Below are 25,949 nucleotides of genomic sequence, written 5' to 3'. Positions count from 1 at the left end.
CCAATTGTGGGCCATAGAAAGCCTATTATTTTTTTAGCTTGATTTGGGTTCCAAAATCTACCTGAAAAAATCACTACATCAATCATTGGGAGAACAATATTGGCCTCTGGGCTTGTGTGCCACTCCTGACTCCTGTGTGCGTCATCTCTCACTCCGTGGGCCATAGAAAGCCTATTTTTTCTTTTATTTGTTTTCTAAATTCTCCCTGAAAAAATCATTTTATTTTATTTGGTTTCTAAATTCTTCCTGAAAAAATCATTTTATTCTATTATTTTTTTTTCCTAACGTCTCCCTGAAAAAAAAAAAAAATCAAATCAGTGGGAGATTAATATTTACATTTGTGCTTCAGTGACAGTCCTGCGTGTGTGGCATCTCTCTCATTTGTTGCCACCAACAACAGAGTGTGTAACATTGTGCCTGATTTTCGTTGTGGTCTCACTCACCTGTAAAGGGGTAGCTAAATCATACTGAAGTTATAGCTCACCGTGTAAGTTGTGTGACAGCAACAAATACCGTTAGTTTGGTTACGTTTTTAAAACAATGAGGAAGTCTGGTGGAAGAGGTCGTGGCCGGGGGCGTTCATTGTCAGCTGGTAATGAGGGTAGTGGTAGTGGTGGAGCATCAGCTGGTCGTGGGAAAAAAAATATTGCACCTAAGTCTGGAGCTGTGGAGCCAGGTTCGTCGTCTGGCTACACAAGGCCTCGAACGCTCCCTTTTCTGGGAGTAGGAAAACCGCTTTTAAAGCCGGAGCAGCAAGAGCAAGTTTTGGCTTATCTTGCTGACTCAGCCTCTAGCTCTTTTGCCTCCTCTCGTGAAACTGGTAAATGTCAAAGCAGCGCGTCATTAGTGGATGTTCACGGTCAGGGACAAGTCGCTTCCTTGTCCTCTTCAGCAAAAACAACAACAGAGAAGAATGCAGCAGGCGACACAACGGGTTACTCCATGGAGCTCTTTACACATACCGTCCCTGGCTTAGAAAGTGAAGCAGTTAACAGTCCATGCCCATTACAAGTTGAATCTGACATGGAGTGCACTGATGCACAGCCACAGCCAGACTACTATGCTGGTCCTTTGACTCAGACCACAACATTGCCCTCGCAGGGTAATGATCAAGAATCAGACCCTGATGAGACTATGTTGCCCCATCACGAACGCTATACCACCGACCGACACGGTGACACAGACGAAGTTGCACACGAGCTACAAGAAGAGGTAATAGATGACCCAGTTCTTGACCCCGATTGGCAGCCATTGGGGGAACAGGGTGCAGGCGGCAGCAGTTCTGAAGCGGAGGAGGAGGGGCCGCAGCAGGCATCAACATCGCAACAGGTTCCATCTGCCGGGCCCGTATCTTGCCCAAAACGCGTGGCAAAGCCAAAACCTGTTGGAGGACAGCGTGGCCATCCGGTTAAAGCTCAGTCTGCAATGCCTGAAAAGGTATCCGATGCTACAAAGAGTGCAGTCTGGCATTTTTTTAAACAACATCCAATTGATCAGCGCAAAGTCATCTGTCAAAAATGTTCAACTACCTTAAGCAGAGGACAGAATCTGAAAAGTCTCAATACAAGTTGCATGCATAGACATTTAACCACCATGCATTTGCAAGCCTGGACTAACTACCAAACGTCCCTTAAGGTTGTAGCACCCTCGGCCAATGAAGCTAGTCAGCAACGCAACATCCCTTCCGGCAGTGTAGGGCCACCATTTTCCGCACCACCTGCAGTATCTGTGCAGGTTTCTCTGCCAGGCCAAAGCAGTCAGGGTCAGGGAATCACCAGTTTCGTAGTAGGAAACACTGCATCTAGGGCACCGGCGGCAACAATACCATCTCCCACCGTCTCTCAGTCTGCCATGTCCACCGGCACCCCCGCTAGTTCCACGATCTCCAGCTCTCCAGTCCAGCTCACCCTACATGAGACTATGGTTAGAAAAAGGAAGTACTTAGCCTCGCACAGGGTTTGAACGCCCACATAGCTAGACTAATCTCGTTAGAGATGATGCCCTACCGGTTAGTTGAAAGCGAAGCTTTCAAAGCCCTGATGGACTATGCTGTACCACGCTACGAGCTACCCAGTCGACACTTTTTTTCCAGAAAAGCCATCCCAGCCCTCCACCAGCATGTTAAAGAGCGCATCGTCCATGCACTCAGGCAATCTGTGAGCACAAAGGTGCACCTGACAACAGATGCATGGACCAGTAGGCATGGCCAGGGACGTTACGTGTCCATCACGGCACACTGGGTGAATGTTGTGGATGCAGGGTCCACAGGGGACAGCAAGTTTGGGACAGTTCTGCCTAGCCCATGGTCTAGGAAACAGTTGGCTGTAGCCGTTCGCACCCCCTCCTCCTCCTCTTCGTCCTCCTGCAGAAGCGAGAGCTCGTCCACAGACCGCAGTCGCACAACCACTCCATCCGCAGCTGCCACTGTTGCACACCAGGTCTCCCATTATGGGGCAGCTACTGGCAAACGTCAGCAGGCTGTATTGGCTATGAAGTGTTTGGGCGACAACAGACACACCGCGGAAGTTCTATCCGAGTTCTTGCAGAAAGAAACGCAGTCGTGGCTGGGCACTGTAGATCTTGAGGCAGGCAAGGTAGTGAGTGATAACGGAAGGAATTTCATGGCTGCCATCTCCCTTTCCCAACTGAAACACATTTCTTGCCTGGCTCACACCTTAAACCTGGTGGTGCAGTGCTTCCTGAAAAGTTATCCGGGGTTATCCGACCTGCTCCTCAAAGTGCGTGGACTTTGCTCACATATCCGCCGTTCGCCCGTACACTCCAGCCGTATGCAGACCTATCAGCGTTCTTTGAACCTTCCCCAGCATCGCCTAATCATAGACGTTGCAACAAGGTGGAACTCAACACTGCACATGCTTCAGAGACTGTGCGAACAGAGGCGGGCTGTTATGTTTTTGTGGGAGGATACACATACACGGGCAGGCAGTAGGATGGCAGACATGGAGTTGTCAGGTGTGCAGTGGTCGAAGATTCAAGACGTGTCAAGTCCTTCAGTGTTTTGAGGAATGCACACGGCTGGTTAGTGCAGACAACGCCATAATAAGCATGAGCATCCCCCTAATGCGTCTGCTGATGCAAAGTTTGACGCACATAAAGGATCAGGCGTCTGCAGCTGAGGAAGAGGAAAGCCTTGATGACAGTCAGCCATTGTCTGGCCAGGGCAGTGTACAGGACGAGTTAGCGGGCGAAGAGGAGGAGGAGGACGAGGAGGATGATGGGGATGATTATATTTTTAATGAGGAAGCTTTTCCGGGGCCACTGGAAATTGTTGGCGCGGCAAGGCCGGGTTCTGGTTTTTGGAGGGACACAAGTGACGTGGATTTGCCTGAAACTGCCCCTCAACCAAGCACAACCGCAGATTTGAGAACTGGAACTTTGGCCCACATGGCGGATTATGCCTTACGTATCCTCAGAAGGGACACACGCATAACTAAAATGATGAACGATGACGATTACTGGTTGGCCTGCCTCCTTGATCCTCGCTATAAAGGCAAATTGCAAAATATAATGCCACATGAGAACTTGGAACTAATATTAGCAACCAAACAATCAACTCTTGTTGACCGTTTGCTTCTGGCATTCCCTGCACACAGCGCCCGTGATCGTTCTCACACGAGCTGCAGGGGCCAGCAGACCAGAGGAGTTAGAGGGGCAGACATCAGAAGTGGCGTTGGCCAGAGGGGTTTTCTGACCAGGTTGTGGAGTGATTTTGCTATGACCGCAGACAGGACAGGTACTGCAGCATCAATTCAAAGTGACAGGAGACAACATTTGTCCAGTATGGTTACAAACTATTTTTCATCCCTTATCGATGTTCTCCCTCAACCGTCATTCCCATTTGATTACTGGGCATCAAAATTAGACACCTGGCCAGAATTGGCAGAATATGCATTGCAGGAGCTTGCTTGCCTGGCAGCTAGTGTCCTATCAGAAAGAGTATTCAGTGCTGCAGGTTCAATACTAACAGAAAAAAGGACTCGTCTGACTACCCAAAATGTAGATGATCTAACCTTCATTAAAATGAACCACAACTGGATTTCGAAATCTTTTGCCCCACCTTGCCCGGCTGACACCTAGCTTTCCTATGAAAAGGTCTTGCCTGTGGACTATTCTGAATGCCTTTTCCAATCTCATAATTTTCTGCACCTGATTGTCCAGCATACGACATGTTTACACCTCACTAAATGGCCAAACTCCCCACACGGGGCCGTGGTATCGACACTTGGCGACAGCACCCGTGAGAGTGCTGTTTGTCTGAAGAGGTGGGTGTGCCCGCTTTTGGTCGACGGCACTGCCACTGGGTCCCTCCTAGTACAATAAAGTGTCTCTGGCGGTGGTGGTGCGCACCCAACGTCAGACACACCGTTGTAATATGAGGGGCCCTGGGCCTGTACCGCCGGCCACAAGACAGTTCCCCCCCCAGCTCAAACAGTGCTCTACCACTTGCAAAATTATCTCACAGCTCCACCAATGTTTAGTCTATGCGCTGACATCCTTCAATGCCTGCCACTGACAATACCATTGTATTGACATTTTTGTTATGTTAGGCCTTCGAAGCCTGTCTGTGGTCACTCCTTCCACTAGGCCTCCACTGACCACACCACTGCTGCCCGTGTACCCCTGGAACCAATTTAAAATTACCTACAGCCAGCCCAATTTTTTTATTTTAGGCCTTCGATGCCTGTCTGCGGTCACTACTTCCACTAGGCCTCCACTGACCACACCACTGCTGCCCGTGTACCCCTGGAACCAATTTAAAATTGCCTACAGCCATGTGTTATTATTTTAGGCCTTCGATGCCTGTCTGCGGTCACTCCTTACAATATGCCTCCACTGACCACACCACTGCTGCCCGTGTACCCCTGGAACCAATTTAAAATTGCCTATAGCCAGCCCAATTTTTTTATTTTAGGCCTTCGAAGCCTGTCTGCGGTCCGTTCTTTCTACTACTACTACACTGACCAGGCCACTGCTGCCCGTGTACCCCTGGAACCAATTTAAAATTGCCTACAGCCATGTGTTATTATTTTAGGCCTTCGATGCCTGTCTGCGGTCACTCCTTCCACTAGGCCTCCACTGACCACACCACTGCTGCCCGTGTACCCCTGGAACCAATTTAAAATTGCCTACAGCCATGTGTTATTATTTTAGGCCTTCGATGCCTGTCTGCGGTCACTCCTTCCACTAGGCCTCCACTGACCACACCACTGCTGCCCGTGTACCCCTGGAACCAATTTAAAATTGCCTACAGCCATGTGTTATTATTTTAGGCCTTCGATGCCTGTCTGCGGTCACTCCTTCCACTAGGCCTCCACTGACCACACCACTGCTGCCCGTGTACCCCTGGAACCAATTTAAAATTGCCTACAGCCAGCCCAATTTTTTTATTTTAGGCCTTCGATGCCTGTCTGCGGTCACTACTTCCACTAGGCCTCCACTGACCACACCACTGCTGCCCGTGTACCCCTGGAACCAATTTAAAATTGCCTACAGCCATGTGTTATTATTTTAGGCCTTCGATGCCTGTCTGCGGTCACTCCTTACAATATGCCTCCACTGACCACACCACTGCTGCCCGTGTACCCCTGGAACCAATTTAAAATTGCCTACAGCCAGCCCAATTTTTTTATTTTAGGCCTTCGATGCCTGTCTGCGGTCCGTTCTTTCTACTACTACTACACTGACCAGGCCACTGCTGCCCGTGTACCCCTGGAACCAATTTAAAATTGCCTACAGCCATGTGTTATTATTTTAGGCCTTCGATGCCTGTCTGCGGTCACTCCTTCCACTAGGCCTCCACTGACCACACCACTGCTGCCCGTGTACCCCTAGAACCTATTTATAATTGCATAGAGCATCCTTTTTTTAATAGTAGGCGTACAAAGTCTGTCTGCGGTTCACTATTGAACTTGTCCTCCACTGCCTAGAGCACTGCAGCTTGTGTACCCCTGTAACTTTTTTCTGCTGCAGTGAGCCACATTTTTGGTTTGAGTCCTACTACCTGTGTCTGTCTGCGCTACTCAATTCAGCTGTGTTCCTTTGAAAAAAGCTGAGCGTCAATAGTCTTGTTTTCAGCCTCTAGGAATTTTAAAACTGCATTGGGTGTACAACTTTGGTAGGGCCTACTAACGGTGTCTGCCTCCCCAAGGTGTTCCCCAGGTTTCCTCTCCATTGCTTCAATCTTCATGCTCTCGTTTAGTAGTTGTTGGAAACTACGCTGCATTAGGCCTACAAATTGGGTATGGGGTGTAGAGAGATGGTGTGTTCCACTCCAAGGTGTTCTCCAGGTTGCCTTTCCTGAGCTTCGATCTTCTGGCTCTCGTTTAGTAGTTGTTGGAAACTACACTGCATTAGGCCTACAAATTGGGTATGGGGTGTAGAGAGATGGTGTGTTCCACTCCAAGGTGTTCCCCAGGTTTCCTCTCCATTGCTTCGATCTTCATGCTCTCGTTTAGTAGTTGTTGGAAACTACGCTGCATTAGGCCTACAAATTGGGTATGGGGTGTAGAGAGATGGTGTGTTCCACTCCAAGGTGTTCTCCAGGTTGCCTTTCCTGAGCTTCTATCTTCAGGCTCTCATTAAATTGTGGTTAAATGGAACAACTGCATTTGGCGTACTAGTTGGTTTGGGGCCTACTATCGGTGTCTGCCACTCCTTGCTGTTCTCCTCCACTGAACAAAGCTGTGCCGCCTGTTTACTACGGTTGCCAATTTTGAACTGCATTTCGACTACTTACTGATTTGGGCCTACTCTCTGTGTCAGCCTCTCATTCCAGTTGTCCTCCACTGCAATGCCCCCTGGTTAGTCCTGTGTTACCAATTTTGAACTGCATTTAGCCAACTTTATTCTTTGGGCCTATATCTGTGTTTCCTCCTCATCCTGCCCATTGCCCAGCCAGTGATAGATGAGTCTGCTGGTACATTGACCCATAACGCAAAATTCCCCGTGCACGCTACACAGCAAGATTGTGACCCTGCTGAAAGTCAGGTTCCTCTTCCCGCATACCATACCACCTTACACGGGGACAAAGAGGAAGGTGCAGATGAAAGTGCAGGTTCCTTCATCAGGTGGGGGGAGGAATACTAGTTGGCGACGTCACTGGCACAGGGCCTCTCATAGTACGCAAAAGTGTTGCTGCCGGTGGGAGGCGCCCCCGCCGTGCAAACACACCGCTGTACTTTGAGGGGCCCTGTGCCAGTGCCAATGCCAACGAGTGGGCCCCCCCTGCTTGCTCAGGATCACAGCACTTGCAAAGTTTAAATACTTACCTCTCCCTGCTCCACTGCCGTGACGTGGTCCAGATTTACTGGGCCCACTAATTACTTGAACCAGCCCTACCCCCACAACTTTAGCCAAATGACCCCCAATTTCAAATGCCTTCCAATTATTATAAGGTAAATTACGATTGACAAGCTTCTTTAACAAGAATGGATGTTTTTGCCATTAAAATGGGCAGTGTAGGTGTTTTCCTGGCCTCCACTCACTGCCGACTATGCTCCCCCATTGACTTGCATTGGGTTTCGTGTTTCGGGCGATACCCGACTTTTCGCGATAATCGGCCGATTCCACTCGACTTGACTTCTAAGATAGTCGGGTTTCGCGAAACACGGCTCGACTCTAAAAAGGTCAAGGTCGCTCAACCCTACTGACCACCAATGCCTATATTTGTTTTGGCCAAGGTCCTGCTGAGTGCCATAGTTAAATCACTTCTGAAGCTCCCATTGACTTCATTCTTTCCAGAAAACCCCCCGTGGGAATGATAATTAAGATCACTTAATGGGAATGTGTAGTCAGAAAAGGATCTAAGTTTGGTACATGCATTTTTTTTTTTTATTTTAGCAGTATTATATTTCCATAGCACGATCTTTAACAAAGAAATAAAATTGCAAGCTTGTAGTTTTCGCGCTGGTCACTGGGATTTTTTATAGACTGTTACTTCTGATATTTCAGGAAGATTTCATAGCAGAATCAGGATTACAATGATCTCTGTGCGTGGATTTCCTGTAATAATGGAGATTCTAAAATAGCCCCAGGGGCCAGTGTGAAAATTGAATTGCACGGCTTCCTTTTTTTTAAATTTAATAATCTTTAATAAATATTGTGATTTGAAAAAAAATAATTGTAAAAGTGTCTTAACCCCTTAATGACCGCCAATACGCCTTTTAACTGACCTTACATATAAGAGAATAGCCTCCCCATACAGGTAACAATCCAGCATCTGTCGGTTGTGCACTATAGCTGACAACTTTCTGCATCAGCCATGATCAGTGTTTGCACTGTCCAAATCTGTTTAACCCCTTAGATGCTGCTGTAAATAGTGACTACATCATTATATATGGTTAACAGAGTGTGGGGGCTTCCTCTTTATCCCAATTGGCGCCCTCAGATCTTGATTTTGTGGTCCTGATGTTTGCGGTGGCAATTCATGACCAAATAGCGGCCTTAGAGTCTGTCGGCTGTTGTAACCTGTTCAGAAGTTACCGACATTTAGGTGGTAAAAATGCACATTTTCATTTCTGTCATACCACTTTGCATTAATTCCTGTAAAGCACCTGAAGGGTTAATAAACTACCTGACTGCAGTTTTCAATATGTCAGGGGGTGCTGTTTTTAAAATGGTATCATGTTTGGGGATTTCTCAATATATGAGACCCCTAAAGTCACTTCAAACATGGAGAGTTCCCTAAAAAAATAAATTTAGTAAATTTCCTTGAAAAAATGAAAAATTGCAGCTACAATTTTAAACCTCCTAAAATGATAAAAAAATAAAATAACATTTTACAAATGGTGCTGATGTAAAGCAGACATGTGGGAAATGTTATTTATTAATGCTTTGCTGTGGTATGACTATCTGGATTAAAGGGATAATCATTCAAATTTTGAAAATTGCTAATTTTTTAACATTTTTCTCAAATTTTTGATATTTTTTATAAATAAACACAAAACATATTGACCTAACTTTACCATTATCATAAAGTATAATATGTCACGAAAAAACAGTCTCAAAATCACTGGGATTTGTTGAAGCTTTGCAGAGTTATTACCACATAAAGTGACACTGGTCAGATTTCAAAAATTTGGCTCCGTCACTAAGGGGTTAAACATACATTCGATACAATAGGCTGTTTTCTGATGATTCCCTCTAAGTTCACTTACTTGCGACCATATGCTCGCTCTTTACATGATACAGGCATATGGGGATAGTGGCAGTTATCTTAAATAAATACTATGTCCCTCAGGGTTAAATTAAAACAAAATATACTCACATCCCAGACCCATACTGTTGTAGCAATGTAAGCGGCGGATCTCTCAGGGCTTGCATGACATTGTTATGTAACCACTGCAGCCAATCACCGGTCTTTGGATTTCCTTTACATGAACCTAGGAAGTCCAAATGAAGACCTATTATCGGCCACTGATAGGCGCAGCATAAGGCCGGTTTCACACGTCAGTGGCTCCGGTACGTGAGGTGACAGTTTCATCACGTACCGGAGCCACTGACACACGTAGGCACAGTGAAATCAATGCATCTGTGCAGATGTCATTGATTTTTTGCGGACCGTGTCTCCGTGTGCCAAACACGGAGACATGTCAGTGTTCATGGGAGCGCACGGATTACACAGACCCATTAAAGTGAATGGGTCCATGTAAAACACGTACCGCACACGGACGTTGTCCGTGTGCAGTACGTGTGCTGTGCAGGAGACAGCGCTACAGTAAGCGCTGTCCCCCCCCACTGGTGCTGAAGCCGCGATTCATATCTTCCCTGCAGCAGCGTTTGCTGTAGAGAAGATATGAATAATCATGTTTAAAATAAATATCCATGTGCCCACCCCCTGTGCGCCCCCCCCCCCCCCGCTGTTGTTAAAATACTCACCTGGCTCCCTCGCTGGCGCTGCTTCCTGTCCTGGGCGCATCTTCTACTGTATGAGCGGTCACGTGGGGCCGCCCATTACAATCATGAATATGCGGCTCCACCTCCCATAGGGGTGGAGCCGCATATTCATTACTGTAAATGAGCGGCCCTACGTTACCGCAGATACATTAGAAGGTGCGGCCAGGACAGGAAGCAGCGCCAGCCAGCGAGGGAGCCGGGTGAGTATTTTAACAATAGCGGGGGGAGCACAGGGGGTGGGAGGGGGGTGGGCACATGGATATTTATTTTAAACAGGATTATTCATATCTTCTCTACAGCAAACGCTGCTACAGGGAAGATATGAATCGCGGCTTCAGCACCAGATGCTGGTACGTGTGGTACCCAGCATGGTGCGTGTGGTACCCAGTGGGCACACGGGCGGCACACGTGTGCCGCTCGTGTGCCACACTGATGTGATACAGAAACGCACCAGCACACGGACACGGATAATTCCGGTACCGATTTTTCCGGTACCGGAATTATCTGGACGTGTGAGACTGCCCTAAGAATGTTTTGCGAACCTGGGCATATCCGGTGCTGACATCGCAGGAACTTTGCCGGTACAGGATTTTTATTTTCCACTGGGGAATATAGTATTTAAAAAGGGGTTGTGTGAATTGTGGACAATCTCTTTAAGTAGCTTTTTTGATACATTACATTATTTATCATGTACTAATCTTTAGGGCTCATGCTCACCTGCGAGAAACTCGGATGAGTCTCGCACGTCAATTCCCGGCACTCAGGAGCGGAGCGTGTGGTTCCATGTATTGCTATGTGGCCCCACGCTCCGATCTGAGTGCCGGGTATTGACGTGCGAGACTCATCCGAGTTTCTCGCATGTGAGTATGAGCCCTAATACATAATGCGCTATAGCCAATTCTCATGCGTAGCTGCTTTCACAATTCTGCAGGTTTCTGAGCTCACATCTTCCAGCATGTCCTGCTTGTTCTGCACAGGTCTTGCACTGGTGCGGTGATCTGATTTAGTATATAGTAAGGGTGTATTCACACATAGCAGATTTGTTGCAGAAAGTATGAATGGAAATTCTGACACTTATGAATATACTAGCTGATTTTTCAGGCATGGGTCTGTTGACAATTTGTTGGCATCGTCCAGCAATAACAAGAATGATAAAAGTAACGCTAGGGCTATAATACCGGATAGGCTGAATTTAACTTTATGAAGCCATACTTTAAATGATGGTCGTGTGCCTCAATATGATGTGATGGAGAAAAAAGAGTAGCTAGACCTCTACTGACTGAATCAAGCAAGAATGCAACCTGTTTTCCTTTTTTCCATAGACTTCATATATTATGCAACCTCCCATAGACATTAGGCTGCTGTCACACTAGCAGTATTTGGTCAGTATTTTACGTCAGTATTTGTAGCCAAAACCAGGAGTGGAACAAATAGAGGAAAAGTATAATAGAAACATATGCACCCATTACAGTGATGAATATGCGGCTCCACCCCGATGGGAGGTGGAGCCGCATATTCATGACTGTAATCGGCGGCACCATGTGACCGCTCATACAGGAGAAGGTGCGGCGAGGACAGGACGCTGCGAGGGAGCCGGGTGAGTATTTTATTAACAGCAGGGGGGCGCACAGGGGGTGGGAAGGGGGTGGGGACAGGGATCTTTATTTTAAACACGAAAAAAAAAAGGATTTTTCATATTTTCTCGCCAGCAACGCTGCTGGAGAGAAGATATGAATGGCGGCTTCAGCACCACGTGGGGGGACAGAGCTTACTGTAGCGCTGTCTCCTGCACGGCACACGGACTTCACACGGACAGCGTCCGTGTGCGGTACGTGTTTTACACGGACCCATTGACTTTAATGGGTCCGTGTAATCCGTGCGCTCCCATGAACACTGACATGTCTCCGTGTTTTGCACACGGACACACGGTCCGTGAAAACACGCTGACATGTGCAGAGACACATTGATTTCAATGTGTCTACGTGAGTCAGTGTCTCCGGTACGTGAGGAAACTGTCACCTCACGTACCGGAGCCTTAGACTAAGTTATCTTGTAAATGGTGTAAGGGCTCGCTCACATTAGTGTATAACTCGGATTAGTGCTATCTGATGTTTTATTGGATAGCAGTTGTCACAATGTTATTCTATGGGGCAGTGCAGATCTGTCAAATCAAGTGCCGTCCGAATTTAGTCAGACACAGACAATGGAGAAGATGGAGAAATTAAGTTCTCCTTCTTCTCACCTGTGCTGCGGTTCCCTCATGTAAGAGAATCGGATCACACTAAGATGACACTCCGATCATCCGGAGTTTGATCCGAGTGACATTAGCATAATCGGCCCAATTCTCTGCATGCCCTTATACTGTTGTCTTTACTTGGCTGTGGCATATAAGAGTACTGGTATATTATACTTGTTTCTACAGGTAAATGCCCTGCACAGGCGCATTGCGGAGATCGTGGAAGTCGCGGCTATGTGCGATGTGAATATTGTGTGTTTTCAGGAGGCATGGAGTAAGTATCAAACATTGGCAGCTCGTATAATAAAACCAGTGGCATGATATATCCTGTGTACCTATGTTCTGCTTATCATGAGGGATGTGGACCAGTGAACTATTAAAAAAAAATCAGGATTCTGAATTCAGAATTTATTAATTAACCACCGTAAAGCTTAGTTTTTGCATTCTGAGAAAAAAAACTGTGAAAGATAACTTCTAGTGAGCGATCTGTGCTCTGCGGGTTACAGGTATTCGTATGTCAGGTGAATGTGTAACGTGACATTATTATGTAACAAGGTAAACTTACTGTCAGCTGTGCAAAGGGTCAAGGACAGGCATAACTTGTGTGTGTGCATGAAACAGATTGGAAGCTACTAAAATATTCACATGTGTAAAAAAAATAAAAAAAAAATTCCAAAAAAATATATATATATTGTTCCTATAAAGACATTTCTTTATCTAAATAAAAAAATAAACAATAAAAGTACACATACTTAGTATTGCCGCGTCCGTAACGACCCCACCTATAAAACTATATCACTAGTTAACCCCTTCAGTGAACACTGTAAAAAAAAAAACCAACGCTTTATTCTCATACCGCCAAACAAAAAGTGCAAAAACACGCGATCAAAAAGACGGATATAAATAACCATGGTACCGCTGAAAACGTCATCTTGTCCCGCAAAAAAACGAGCTGCCATACAGCATCAGCAGCGAAAAAATAAAAAAGTTATAGTCCTCAGAATTTAGCGATGCAAAAATAATTATTTTTTCTATAAAATAGTTTTTATCGTATAAAAGCGCCAAAACATAAAAAAATGATATAAATGAGATATCGCTGTAATCGTACTGACCCGAAGAATACAACTGCTTTATCCATTTTACCAAACGCGGAACGGTATAAATGCCTCCCCCAAAAGAAATTCATGAATAGCTTGTTTTTGGTCATTCTGCCTCACAAAAATCGGAATAAAAAGCGATCAAAAAATGTCACGTGCCCGAAAATGTTACCAATAAAAATGTCAACTAGTCCCGCAAAAAACAAGACCTCACATGACTCTGTGGACTCAAATATGGAAAAATTATAGCTCTCAAAATGTAACGCAAAAAATAGGTCTAGTTTCCAATATGTGGTCACTTGTGGGGGGTTTCTACTGTTGAGGTACATTAGGGGCTCTGCAAACGCAATGTGACGCCTGCAGACTGTGCTGTTCCATGTATATTCCTCAGTTTCCATGTATGTTGTTATATTTTACTCTGCTGCCACCCAATGGCCTTTTTCTGTATGGCAGCTTGTTTTTCATGTATTTCTTGTGGGCATGTCTTACATCCGGTTCAGGGGTCAAATCTTCTCTTCCTCTGGCAGCCATTTCCAGTTTACTTTCTGTTGTGAGAGGACGTGCTTTTGAACTGGGCTTAGGAAGGCATCAGTCTTTCGACCACACTCTCTCATGCTGCTCACACTTGCAGACACATTTGGTGCTACATCTTACTGTACCCTGTCTACCCTGCATTTCTGGAGAAGTTCTGTATTACCAGTTATACGCTGTATGTCCAGATCTACAAAATAAACAAGTCTGGATTACACAATCCCTGGAGTGCATCATCTCTCTGGACGCTGAGCAGCATTGGTCCTGTCTGCCTCACATCGAAGAAATACGGAGGTACGTTTCTCTCTCACAACACTTATTAATCAACCACACCTCCATTCGCCTCATGTGGGGACAGAACAGTCGAAAGACTGCCTTGAAGCCCGGCCAGAATCACCCTTATATCACTATTCACGTGCCCGCTCTCTGCCCGCTCACATACTGCAGCCCTGCTCTGCTAAGAAATCTCCTGCAGCATCACCTCAGACTGCATTGTACATAAAGACTCTCTGTGTATTATACCACACTGCTGCAGATCGTCGGACCGCAGAACCCCACAATTCTCCAACAACACCTTGGGAATCTTATCAGGGGGTCGCAACTAAGCTGCACCGCAATTTCCAGCCCCCAATTCAAAGGTTCAGTTTCTTAAAGGGACAGCGCACCTTAAATCAAAATGGCCGAAAAGGACCTTCCACAGTTCCCCAATGCTGAAACAGAGCAAATACAACCTGATACTGTCCATTATGAAGACCAGGAAGCGGAGCCCGCTTCCACAGCAGACCCAGATGCACGACCAGTACGTTCCATCAAGCCAACATTAAAGGTCCTCGAGAATTACTGTTCCACAAGGGATGAGTTCAATGACAACTTGGACGACCTATGGGAACGAGTCGCCTCCCTTATGTCAAGCGTCCAACGCCATAAAAATGATGCAGCGGGTTTACAGGACACTATAAGACAGCTAGACGTGGCCCACGGCAGATACAAGAGACTGTCCACAAAGTATGCTGCCTTCCTAAAAGAATCTAAAATCGACGAAGCCCTATCAGAGTTAAGCAAGGCAGATTCCACAGACAGAGAAAGGGACGCCGCCGTGCAAGACGCCAAAGATAAAGCGGAGCTTCGTATCACCCATCTGCAAGAAACTAGATCGTACAGGTCAGCCTCGTCTAAACACTCTGCTCGGTCATACAAATCATCCTGCTCAAGAACTTCAGCCCTCAGCGACAGAATCCTAGAGGCCCGTTTAAATGCAGAGCGGTCCAAACTAAGACGTTCATACACCGAAAAGAAAGCAGAAGCAGAGGCTCGAGCAAAGATTCTTCAAACAGAAGCAGAAGCGAAGAGAGCAGAAGCAGAGGCTCGAGCAAAGATTCTTCAAACAGAAGCAGAAGCGAAGAGAGCAGAAGCAGAGGCTCGAGCAAAGATTCTTCAAACAGAAGCAGAGGCTCAAGCAAGGATTCTTCAAACAGAAATGGAGGAAGAAATTGCATTAGCCGAAGTAAAAATACTCGAGCAAGCATTGAAGCAAAACCTCGACCCGATTTGCCTGCCACCACAGGAAGAAGACGACCCAGCTGTTCGTACCAGAGACTACGTGCAGAAACAGATACCTGCAGCGCACACCTTCTCCAGTGACGTTCAACCCAACATTGCGGAAACGTCCAAGTCAGCCCAACCTATGATGCCAGTATCGCCCACAGCCCCTACAGAGACCCAAGACCAACGCCGTGATGTACCCCCTCAGGAGCAATCATCATCGCAAGACGACCACAAGGCACACTCCAGCCCGCCTCCACAGTTCAAGCAGCAGTCATCGGAATCTCTAGAGGTTAAACCACAGCTCAACCCTGCAGCGACATCATTCTACCCGGGAACAATTCACCCTTCCACGCCACACAGCTTATACGCCCGAGGGGCACCACAAGCTAATATGGTAACAAGGAGTGAAGGATCAGACATGTCCGAGTTTGCCAGGTTCATGGTGAGCAGGGAGCTAATCAGCACTAGCCTCTCAAAATTCGACGACCGTGCAGAGAACTACAGAGCCTGGAAAGCAACCTTCAAGGCCGCCATTGCTGATCTCAACCTATCCGCGGAGCAGGAGCTCGACCTCATGGTAAAATGGTTGGGTCCTGAATCCACAAACCGTATCAAGAGTCTTAGGACCGTCTATGTGGGGCAAGCTGAAGCAGGTCTCGCTGCGGCCTGGCAGAGACTTGAAAGAACCTACGGCAGCGCTGAAGCCATAGAAAAGTCCCTATTCAAGAGACTGCAGAACGTTCCAAGGATCAACCTTAAGGAAGCCCACAAGCTTCTGGACTTAAGTGATCTGCTTATGGAGCTGGAACTTGCTAAAAGAGACCCTCGTCTGTCAGGACTGTGCTACCTGGACACTGCCCATGGGGTGAACCCAATCGTCTCAAAGCTGCCACATAGTCTGCAAGAGAAGTGGGCAGTGTGTGTCTCCAGGTATAAAAGGTCACATGACGTCACCTTTCCTCCGTTCATTCAGTTCTGCAAGTTCATTGACGAACAAGCCCAAATGAGGAACGACCCTAGCCTCGACTTCCTGGAGTCTAACACTGCAGCTCCAGCAACACCTTCATCAAGGTATGAAATCGTCGCACATAGACGCAAGGACTCAAGGAACATTGTAAGCGTCAGAAAGACTAACCTGCCATCACCTGCAGTACCTGCCGACAAGCAGTACACTATTCCGTCGAGGGATAAGTCTTTCAATCGTGAGTGTCCCATTCACAAAAAACCACACTCACTGAACAAATGTAGAGGCTTCAGGTCCAAAACCATGCAGGAGCGCAAGAAAATCCTCAACGAACTTGGGGTATGTTTCAAGTGCTGCGCTTCATCAGAACACATGGCCAAGCACTGTAAATCTGCCACTAAGTGTGAAGAGTGTCATAGCGACAGACACCCATCAGCCTTGCACCCAGGCTCAGTCACCGGCGAAACAGCAGTTGCAGTTACCTCTAGTCCCGCTACAAACCATGGCGGGGAGCCACAGAATCACGCCAAGTCCACCACAGCTGTGTCCTGCTCATGCTCAGAGGTATGTGGGGAGAATCAAAGTGCTAAATGCTGTGCCAGGATATGCCTAATCAGAGTCTATCCAGAAGGGCAACCAGAGAAGGCTGTAAAAATGTATGCCATCATTGACGATCAGAGCAATCGATCCCTAGCTGGACCTAAGTTCTTTGAAGCCTTTAGAATCAAGGGACCAGCAACGCCCTACACTCTGAATACTTGCTCGGGGCGCATAGAGACTAGCGGCAGAAGAGCACAAGGTTTCATCGCTTCTCCTGTCAATGAAGACGTAGAAATACCCCTACCTACGCTAATTGAATGCGATCAAATACCAGACCAAAGGGATGAGATCCCTACCCCGGAAGTTGCTTTCCACCAACCACACTTAAGGCACCTAGCCAGCGTTATCCCACCTTTGGACACAGATGCTGAAATCCTACTTCTGCTCGGCAGAGACAATTTGAGGATACATAAGGTCCTGACTACGCCCCCTACGCCCAGAGACTTGACTTGGGGTGGGTAGTCATAGGAAATGTATGCTTGGACCAAACAGGAGTCCACTCCTTTAAGACGTACGTATGCTGAGACGGGCGCACTACCTTCTGCAAACCATGTCCTCATCACTATGAGGTGAAGGAAAAGCTTCCAGATTCCGTAGAGCTGCCTGATGTTATCCCTTCTCCCTATGCAGACGACTTAGGAAAATTGGTGTTTCATACCACTAAGGATGACAACAAAGTAGCCCCATCTATGGAAGACAAGGAATTTGTCAGGATAATGGACAATGAGTTCCTTAAGGACGAAACCAATCACTGGGTTTTCCCCTTACCCTTCCGAGCTACCAGGGTAAGGCTCCCGAACAATCGTGAACAAGCCTTGTCCAGATTTAACTCTCTCCAGCGCACGCTAAGCAATAAACCGGAGATGAAAGAACACATTGTCACCTTTATGGGCAAAATATTCCATAACAACCATGCGGAGCCAGCGTCTCCCTTAAAGGAAAACGAGGAGTGCTGGTACCTACCCTCATTTGGAGTATATCACCCGAAGAAACCTAAACAAATTAGAGTTGTCTTTGATTCACGCGCCAAACATCAAGGCGTATCTCTCAATGATGTCCTCCTCACAGGTCCTAATCTGACAAACAACTTAGTAGGAGTGTTGATGAGGTTCAGGAAAGAGCCCATTGCCATCACCGCCGACATTGAACACATGTTCCACTGTTTCATAGTCCGAGAGGACCACAGGAATTTCCTCAGGTTCCTGTGGTACAAGGACAATGACCCCAGCAAAGAGATGGTGGAGTATCGCATGCGGGTGCACGTATTCGGGAACAGCCCTTCACCCGCTGTGGCAACATATGGCCTGCGGAGAACCGCACAAGAAGGAGAGTCCGAGTATGGAACAGACGCCAGAGACTTTGTAGAGAAAGACTTCTACGTAGATGATGGACTAAAATCTCTACCTACAGAAGAAGCTGCAATCGACCTACTCAAAAGGACCCAACATATGCTGTACCGAGCTAAGCTTAGACTGCACAAAATTGCTTCAAACAGCCCGGCTGTCATGAGAGCCTTTGAGTCAAGCGACCACGCACCTGGATTCAAGGACATAGACCTGGGACCAGACCGTCCGCCTGTGCAGAGAAGCTTAGGCCTGAGGTGGAACCTGTCAGCCGACACCTTCGGATTCCAAATCAACTGTGCAGACAAACCATTCACTAAACGTGGTGTTCTGTCAGTGGTAAATAGCCTGTATGACCCACTGGGATTCGTAGCACCAATTACCATACAAGGTAAATCCCTTCTGAGACAGCTGTCCGAAACTGTCAAGGACTGGGATACCCCTCTACCTCCTGATAAGGAACCAAAATGGGAAACCTGGAAGCAGTCTTTGTGTGCCTTGGATAAAATCCATATAACGAGATGCTACGCTGGAATCTCACTTGCTGCTAGCACTAGGACGGAACTCCATGTGTTCTCGGATACATCCACGGAGGCCATTGCAGCTGTTGTCTACCTGAAGGTAACGGGATCTGACAATCAAGATCATGTTGGGTTCGTTTTCGGCAAAGCTAAGTTGGCTCCCAAGCCTGACCACACTATTCCCAGGCTGGAACTCTGTGGGGCTGTGCTTGCAGTAGAACTCGCAGACTTTATTCAGCATGAGCTGGACACTCACATAGATGACGTACAATACTACAGTGACAGTAAAGTTGTCTTAGGTTACATCTACAACCAAACAAGGCGCTTCTACGTGTACGTCAGTAACCGCATTGAGAGAATAAGAAGGTCTTCCAAACCTGAACAGTGGCACTATATCCCATCTGAACTTAATCCAGCCGACCATGCCACTAGACCTATGTCTATAAATTCCTTTGCTAACTCTTCTTGGCTTTCAGGTCCAAAGTTTCTGCTGGAACAGAAGGGAAGTGAATGTGTTCAGGAAGTCTTCAGCATCCAGGATCCGGACGATGATCCAGAAGTCCGCTCCGAGGTCAGTGCTCTGGCCACGAACGCTAAACCAACCTCCTCCCTCGGTTGCCAGTGCTTCAAACGCTTCTCCAATTGGATGAAACTCATTAAGACTATTGCAAGGTTAGTCCACATTGCGAGATCTTATCACAAGCCACATGGAGACAAAGACTGTCATGGTTGGCACGTCTGCCAAAAAATACTCACTATCGAGGACATTCCGGTAGGATAAACTACCAACAGAACACTGCACTAGTACTTTACCCATTGGATTACAGTGGGTCAGAGATAGTTTGGTCTAGTGCGGCTTCTCTGATCCGAAGATGGGTTTTCCTTTGGATTATCTCAGAAACTGGCTTAATGTTTATCTTGTTTAAAGTTATTATTGCATTACATGCATGTTTGGTTTCATTTTCTAGGTTGTTGGACTTTTTAAGGACATTGATATAGTGAAATCCCTTTCGGAATTTCAGACGGGGAGTGTGCTGTTCCATGTATATTCCTCAGTTTCCATGTATGTTGTTATATTTTACTCTGCTGCCACCCAATGGCCTTTTTCTGTATGGCAGCTTGTTTTTCATGTATTTCTTGTGGGCATGTCTTACATCCGGTTCAGGGGTCAAATCTTCTCTTCCTCTGGCAGCCATTTCCAGTTTACTTTCTGTTGTGAGAGGACGTGCTTTTGAACTGGGCTTAGGAAGGCATCAGTCTTTTGACCACTCTCTCATGCTGCTCACACTTGCAGTCATACTTGGTGCTACATCTTACTGTACCCTGTCTACCCTGCATTTCTGGAGAAGTTCTGTATTACCAGTTATACGCTGTATGTCCAGATCTACAAAATAAACAAGTCTGGATTACACAATCCCTGGAGTGCATCATCTCTTCAGATGCTGAGCAGCATTGGTCCTGTCTGCCTCACATCGAAGAAATACGGAGGTACGTTTCTCTCTCACAACACTTATTAATCAACCACACCTCCATTCGCCTCATGTGGGGACAGAACACAGACCAATCCATCTAAGTCTGCATTCCAAATGATGCTCCTTCCCTTCCGAGCTCTGCCATGTGCTCAAACAGTGGTTTCCCCCCACATATCAGGTGTCAGCGTACTCAGGACAAATTGGACAACAACATTTAGGGTCTAATTTCTCCTGTTACCCTTGGAAAAATACAAAACTGGGGGCTAAAAAATAATTTTTGTGGGAAAAAATTTTTGTTTTATTTTTACGGCTCTGCATTATAAACTTCTGTGAAGCCCTTGGTGGGTCAAAGTGCTCACCACACATCTAGATAAGTTCCTTAGGGGGTCTACTGTTGTGAATTCTGCTCTTGGGCTCCCTCCGGTGGTTGTTGATGGTAATGCAGTTATTCCTGAGCAGCAGTCTTGGACAGGTGTTTCGGCTAATTGCAATTCTGACTGGGGTATTTAGCTGTGCAGGACTCATTAGTCCTTGCCAGTAGTCAATGTTCCTTTGGAAGTGTTGGTCCTCTGCCTGGCCTCTCCTGCTTGCTGACAATTCAGCAAAGATAAGTGTTTTGCTTCATTTTTTAGACACACTGCTGTGTGTTTATTTTCTGTGCTTATCTTGTTTCTATTTTGTTCCTGCTAGACTGTGCCTGATGTTTTTCTCAGTCTAGTTGGACTCGCTGTAGTCGCAGATATACTCTCCACATCTTTAGTTAGGTGGTGGAGTTTTTCTATTTTTCTGCTGTGGATATTTTGTAGTGTTTTATGCTGACCGCATAGTATCCTGTACTATCCTTTCCTATCTCGGTAGAAGTGGCCTCCTTTGCTTATCCCTGTTTTCTGTCTGTGTGTGTTTTTCCTCTCCTACTCACAGTCATTATTTGTGGGGGGCTACCTATCCTTTGGGGGTCTACTCTGAGGCAAGAGAGTTTTCCAATTTCCATCTTTAGGGATATGTAGTCCTTAGGCTGTGTCGAGGTGTCTAGGTCTGGTTAGGCACACCCCACGGCTACTTCTAGTTGTGGTGATAGGATCAGGGTTTGCGGTCAGTAAAGTTACCACTGCTCCAGCGAAGGTCTTTTCATGCTGCTCCAAGGCCACCTGATCATAACAGTCTACTTTCCAAAATGGTGTCACTTGTGGGGGGTTTCAATGTTTAGGCACATCAGTGGCTCTCCAAACGCAACATGGCGTCCCATCTCAATTACTGTCAATTTTGCATTGAAAAGTCAAACGGTGCTCCTTCCCTTCCGAGCTCTCCCATGCGCCCAAACAGTGGTTTACCCCCACATGTCGGGTATCGGCGTACTCAGGACAAATTGTACAACAACTTTAGGGGTCCAATTTCTTCTCGTACCCTTGGGAAAATAAAAAATTGGGGACGAAAAGATAATTTTTGTGAAAAAAAGTTAAATGTTCATTTTTATTTAAACATTCCAAAAATTCCTGTGAAACACCTGAAGGGTTAATAAACTTCTTGAATGTGCTTTTGAGAACCTTGAGGGGTGCAGTTTTTAGAATGGTGTCACACTTGGGCATTTTCTATCATATAGACCCCTCAAAATGACTTCAAATGTGATGTGGTCCCTAAAAAAAATGGTGTTGTAAAAATTAGAAATTGCTGGTCAAATTTTAACCCTTATAACTCCCTAACATAAAAAATTTTGATTCCAAAATTGTGCTGATGTAAAGTAGACATGTGGGAAATGTTACGTATTAATTATTTTGTGTGACATATCTCTGTGATTTAATTGCATAAAAATTCAAAGTTGGAAAATTGTGCAATTTTCAAAATTTTCAGTTTTTTTCACAAATAAACACAGGTAATATCAAAGAAATTTTACCACTATCATGAAGTACAATATGTCACGAGAAAACAATGTCAGAATCACTCAGTTGAAGCGTTCCCGAGTTATAACTTCATAAAGGGACAGTGGTCAGAATTGTAAAAATTGGCCTGATCATTAATGTGCAAACCACCCTTGGGGGTAAAGGGGTTAATAATGGATAGGTGTCTTATTGACATCTCTCCATTATTAACCAGGCTTAATGTCACCTTACATTAGCAAGGTGACATTAACCCTTTATTTCCCCATATCCCACCGCTACAGGGGAGTGGGAAGAGAGTGCCCCACTCCCCCTGATGTTTTTAGTCAGGTGGAGTGGGGCAATAACCATGGTCCCTCTCTAGGCTATTAATATCTGTAAAAAAATAACGAATATGAAATGGTTTACTGTATGTAAACCATGTCTTATATCCTGTCGGGTTTGATAGGGAGATAGCAAAAGACGGCAATTGAATTACCGGCTTTTCTGCTATCTAGCTCTGTATTAAATATAAATATATATATATATATATATATATATATATATATATATATATATATATATATATATATATATCGCACACATTTATTTTAGCTATTCTAACCTGTCAGTGTGATTTTACTGTACACCGCACTGAATTGCCGGCTTTTCTCTAGAACACCGCTGCGAATTTCTCTCAAGTTACACTGGTGGTCTGTGTGTAATCCGTATTTTTCTCGCCCCATAGACTTTCATTGGCGGATTTTTTGTGCAATACACGATTTTCTCAGCCCATAAAATACAGCTGAGAAATATATGGCAGATAGGAGCTGCACCATAGAGAAACAATGGTCCGTGTGCAATGCGTAGTTTTTGCGCCTCTCATACGTCCGTATTCCTCTCTAGTGTGACCCCGGCCTAATTATTCCAGCAAATTTTACATTCAAAAAGTCAAATGGCGCTCCTTCATTTCCAAGCCCTGCCGTGCACCCAAACAGTGGTTTTACTCCACATATTGAGTATCGGCATGCTCAGGAGAAATTGCACAACAAATTGTATAGAGCAATTTCATCCTCATGGATCGCGCACACTGCGCACTGTGAGGATTCTCCGGTACCAGGAGCAAGTAGTTAAGTGACTACAAGTATACAATATGCATACTTCTGACTACTTTCTGACTAGACGTGCCCGATCACACTCCATTCATGCACGTCTAGTCAGCATGTGACTGCATGTATGCAAATCACATACTTGCGGTCATGCGCCCTCCCAATGTCGGGAAATCCTCACAGCGTGCAGTGAGCATGATGTGACGATTCATGAGTCTGCGGTCAGAGAAGAATTGCAGACTTGTACTCTAAGGGCCCCTTTCCACTTGTGTGAGAAAAAAACGGTCCGATTTACGGACCGAAAAAACTGATGTAACGTCTGCGAGTGCCATGCGAGTGTCATGCGAGTGTCATGCGATTTTTTTTTATCGCAACATCCGTATGACATTCGTATTGCTGTCCGATTTTTACGCACGGGTCTCCTTTGAAAAGCCGGTAATTCAGCGCAGAGTACAGTAAAATCACACAGACAGGTTAGATAGGAGTAGATATATACACATAGAATAGGTATATATACATATATATATGTCAGGGAGACACCTATATATATATATATATATATATATATATATTTAATGCAGCGCGAGACAGCTTTAAAGCTGGTAATTCAATTACCGGCTTTTGCTTTCTCCTTCCTAAACCCGACATGATATGAGACCTGGTTTACATACAGTAAACCATCTCATATCACCATTTTTTTTGCATATTCCACACTACTAATGTCAGTAGTGTGTCTATGCAAAATTTGGCCGTTCTAGCTATTATATTTAAGGGTTAAATGGCGGAAAAAATTGGCGTGGGCTCCCGCGCAATTTTCTCCGCCAGAGTAGTAAAGCCAGTGACTGAGGGCAGATATTAATAGCCTGGAGAGGGTCCATGGTTATTGGCCCCCCCTGGCTAAAAATACCTGCCCCCAGCCACCCCAGAAAAGGCACATCTGGAAGATGCGCCTATTCTGGCACTTGGCCACTCTCTTCCCATTCCCGTGTAGTGGTGGGATATGGGGTAATGAAGGGTTAATGCCACCTTGCTATTGTAAGGTGACATTAAGCCTAATTAATAATGGAGAGGCGTCAATTATGACACCTATCCATTATTAATCCAATACTAGTAAAGGGTTAAAAAATTACACAAACACATTATTAAAAATTATTTTAATGAAATAAAATCAAAGGTTGTTGTAATATTTTATTTAACGCCCAATCCAATCACTGAAGACCCTCGATCTGTAAATAAAAAAACATAATAAACCAACAATATACATACCTTCCGCAGATCTATAAAGTCCAACGATGTAAATCCTTCTGAAGGGGTTAAAACATTTTGCAGCCAGGAGTTCTGCTAATGCAACGCTACTCCTCCCTGCAAAACCCCGGGCAATGAAGGTAAAGTAGGTCAATGACCTATATTTACCTGCATTTGCGGTGAGGCGCCCTCTGCTGGCTGTTCATAGATCGTGGGAGCTTTCTCACAGGAGAGCTTTTTTTCCTGAAGTCTGTTTTGCAGTCTTCTGATTGGACAGTGGCAGTACTTCTAAGGTTCCATATGATTACATATGATTTTCTATGCTAGTATTATAACTGGTCATGAGCCTCTTGATTGTTAGAGGAAATATATAAAGCAGTGAACAAAAAGAAAGAATTTGTAACTCGATAAATAAATACTTGCTAAACCCTAATTCTACAGTATTTGCCCCTTTATAGTAAGGTTTTTCACTTTTTGCACACTTGTCTTGAACCATCCCCATGATATGTTTCCAGCTATGCCTTTTGCATTCTGCACAAGGGAGCGACTGCCGTGGACAGAGTTTGCAGAGTCGGCTGAAAATGGAGTCACCACTAAGTTCTGCCAGGAGGTAAAACTAATGCTAACTATTTTCTCACAGATTGGGGGTGTTTTTATACATAAGGTAATATTAAGAATCATGTGCATTTTATTTCAATGAGATCTAACATGTAGTTGTGTCACTTCTCAGTGATCTCTAGCCGACGTGTCTCTGGGAAGTGTCGTCTGATCTCTGAGGAAAGTAATTCAATCCCATGTTTAGCAATTGTATATACAGTAATTTCCTAGTGCACTTGTAACCACTTCATGTATGAGCTGCAGCTGTCCAACCATAGATCTGGTCAGCGCTATGGAGCCCGGCACTCCTATGACCGCTGTGTGATGGATCACCTCCGTCCATAAAGGGCCTGTTAATGAAAGTCACCTACAGCTTTGTCTTCTAACTCCCCAATATATGAATATTGCTTGTGACCCTTCACCTTACACTTCGTTTCCTACAATTGTGTTTTGGTGAAACATTTTTTATTAAACCGTTAATATTTCAATTCTTGGGAAAAAAAAACAGTTTGACATATTCCTTTTGCTAAATGGTGACTTTCAAAATGGATCTTTTACGGTTTTGTACAAACTTCCTAAATTCTTTTTTAAAATGTCCCAAAACTTTGTTCAGTGGTTGACGAAGCTACAAGTTTCATTGTGCTAAGTTCGGCCATGTGATTTTCTTAATCTCCCATTTAAAAAATAATACAATACTGTCAAAAGGGGTTTAGCGATTGCACTTGTATACCAACACTTGCATACGTCTCCATTGCCTTACAAAATAAAAAGAAACATATTGATACTAGAAGCATGGTGCATCTGATAAGTGGGCAGCAACCATAATTGAGGGTAATTCACAAATGAAAGTCAGTAAATGGGCAATGCTGACATCAGGCAGGTTGGAACTAAGGCCGGAGTCACACTAGACCGTAATACGGA

General features: G+C 45.4%; 1 protein-coding gene across 1 annotated transcript in view; it reads left to right on the top strand.

Moving 5' to 3' along the window:
• The window catches only part of UPB1 (beta-ureidopropionase 1), a 58,047-nt gene that overhangs the window by 5,481 nt on the left and 26,617 nt on the right, over window positions 1-25,949 (top strand). Inside the window, exons 3-4 of the mRNA XM_069757469.1 lie at window positions 12,338-12,425; window positions 24,947-25,041. Coding sequence (XP_069613570.1) covers window positions 12,338-12,425; window positions 24,947-25,041 — 183 coding nt within the window. The remainder of the gene's footprint in view (window positions 1-12,337; window positions 12,426-24,946; window positions 25,042-25,949) is intronic.

This window comes from Ranitomeya imitator, chromosome 1 (assembly GCF_032444005.1).
Source record: "Ranitomeya imitator isolate aRanImi1 chromosome 1, aRanImi1.pri, whole genome shotgun sequence".
Taxonomy (NCBI): domain Eukaryota; kingdom Metazoa; phylum Chordata; class Amphibia; order Anura; family Dendrobatidae; genus Ranitomeya; species Ranitomeya imitator.
This window is presented reverse-complemented; position numbering and strand designations above follow the sequence as displayed.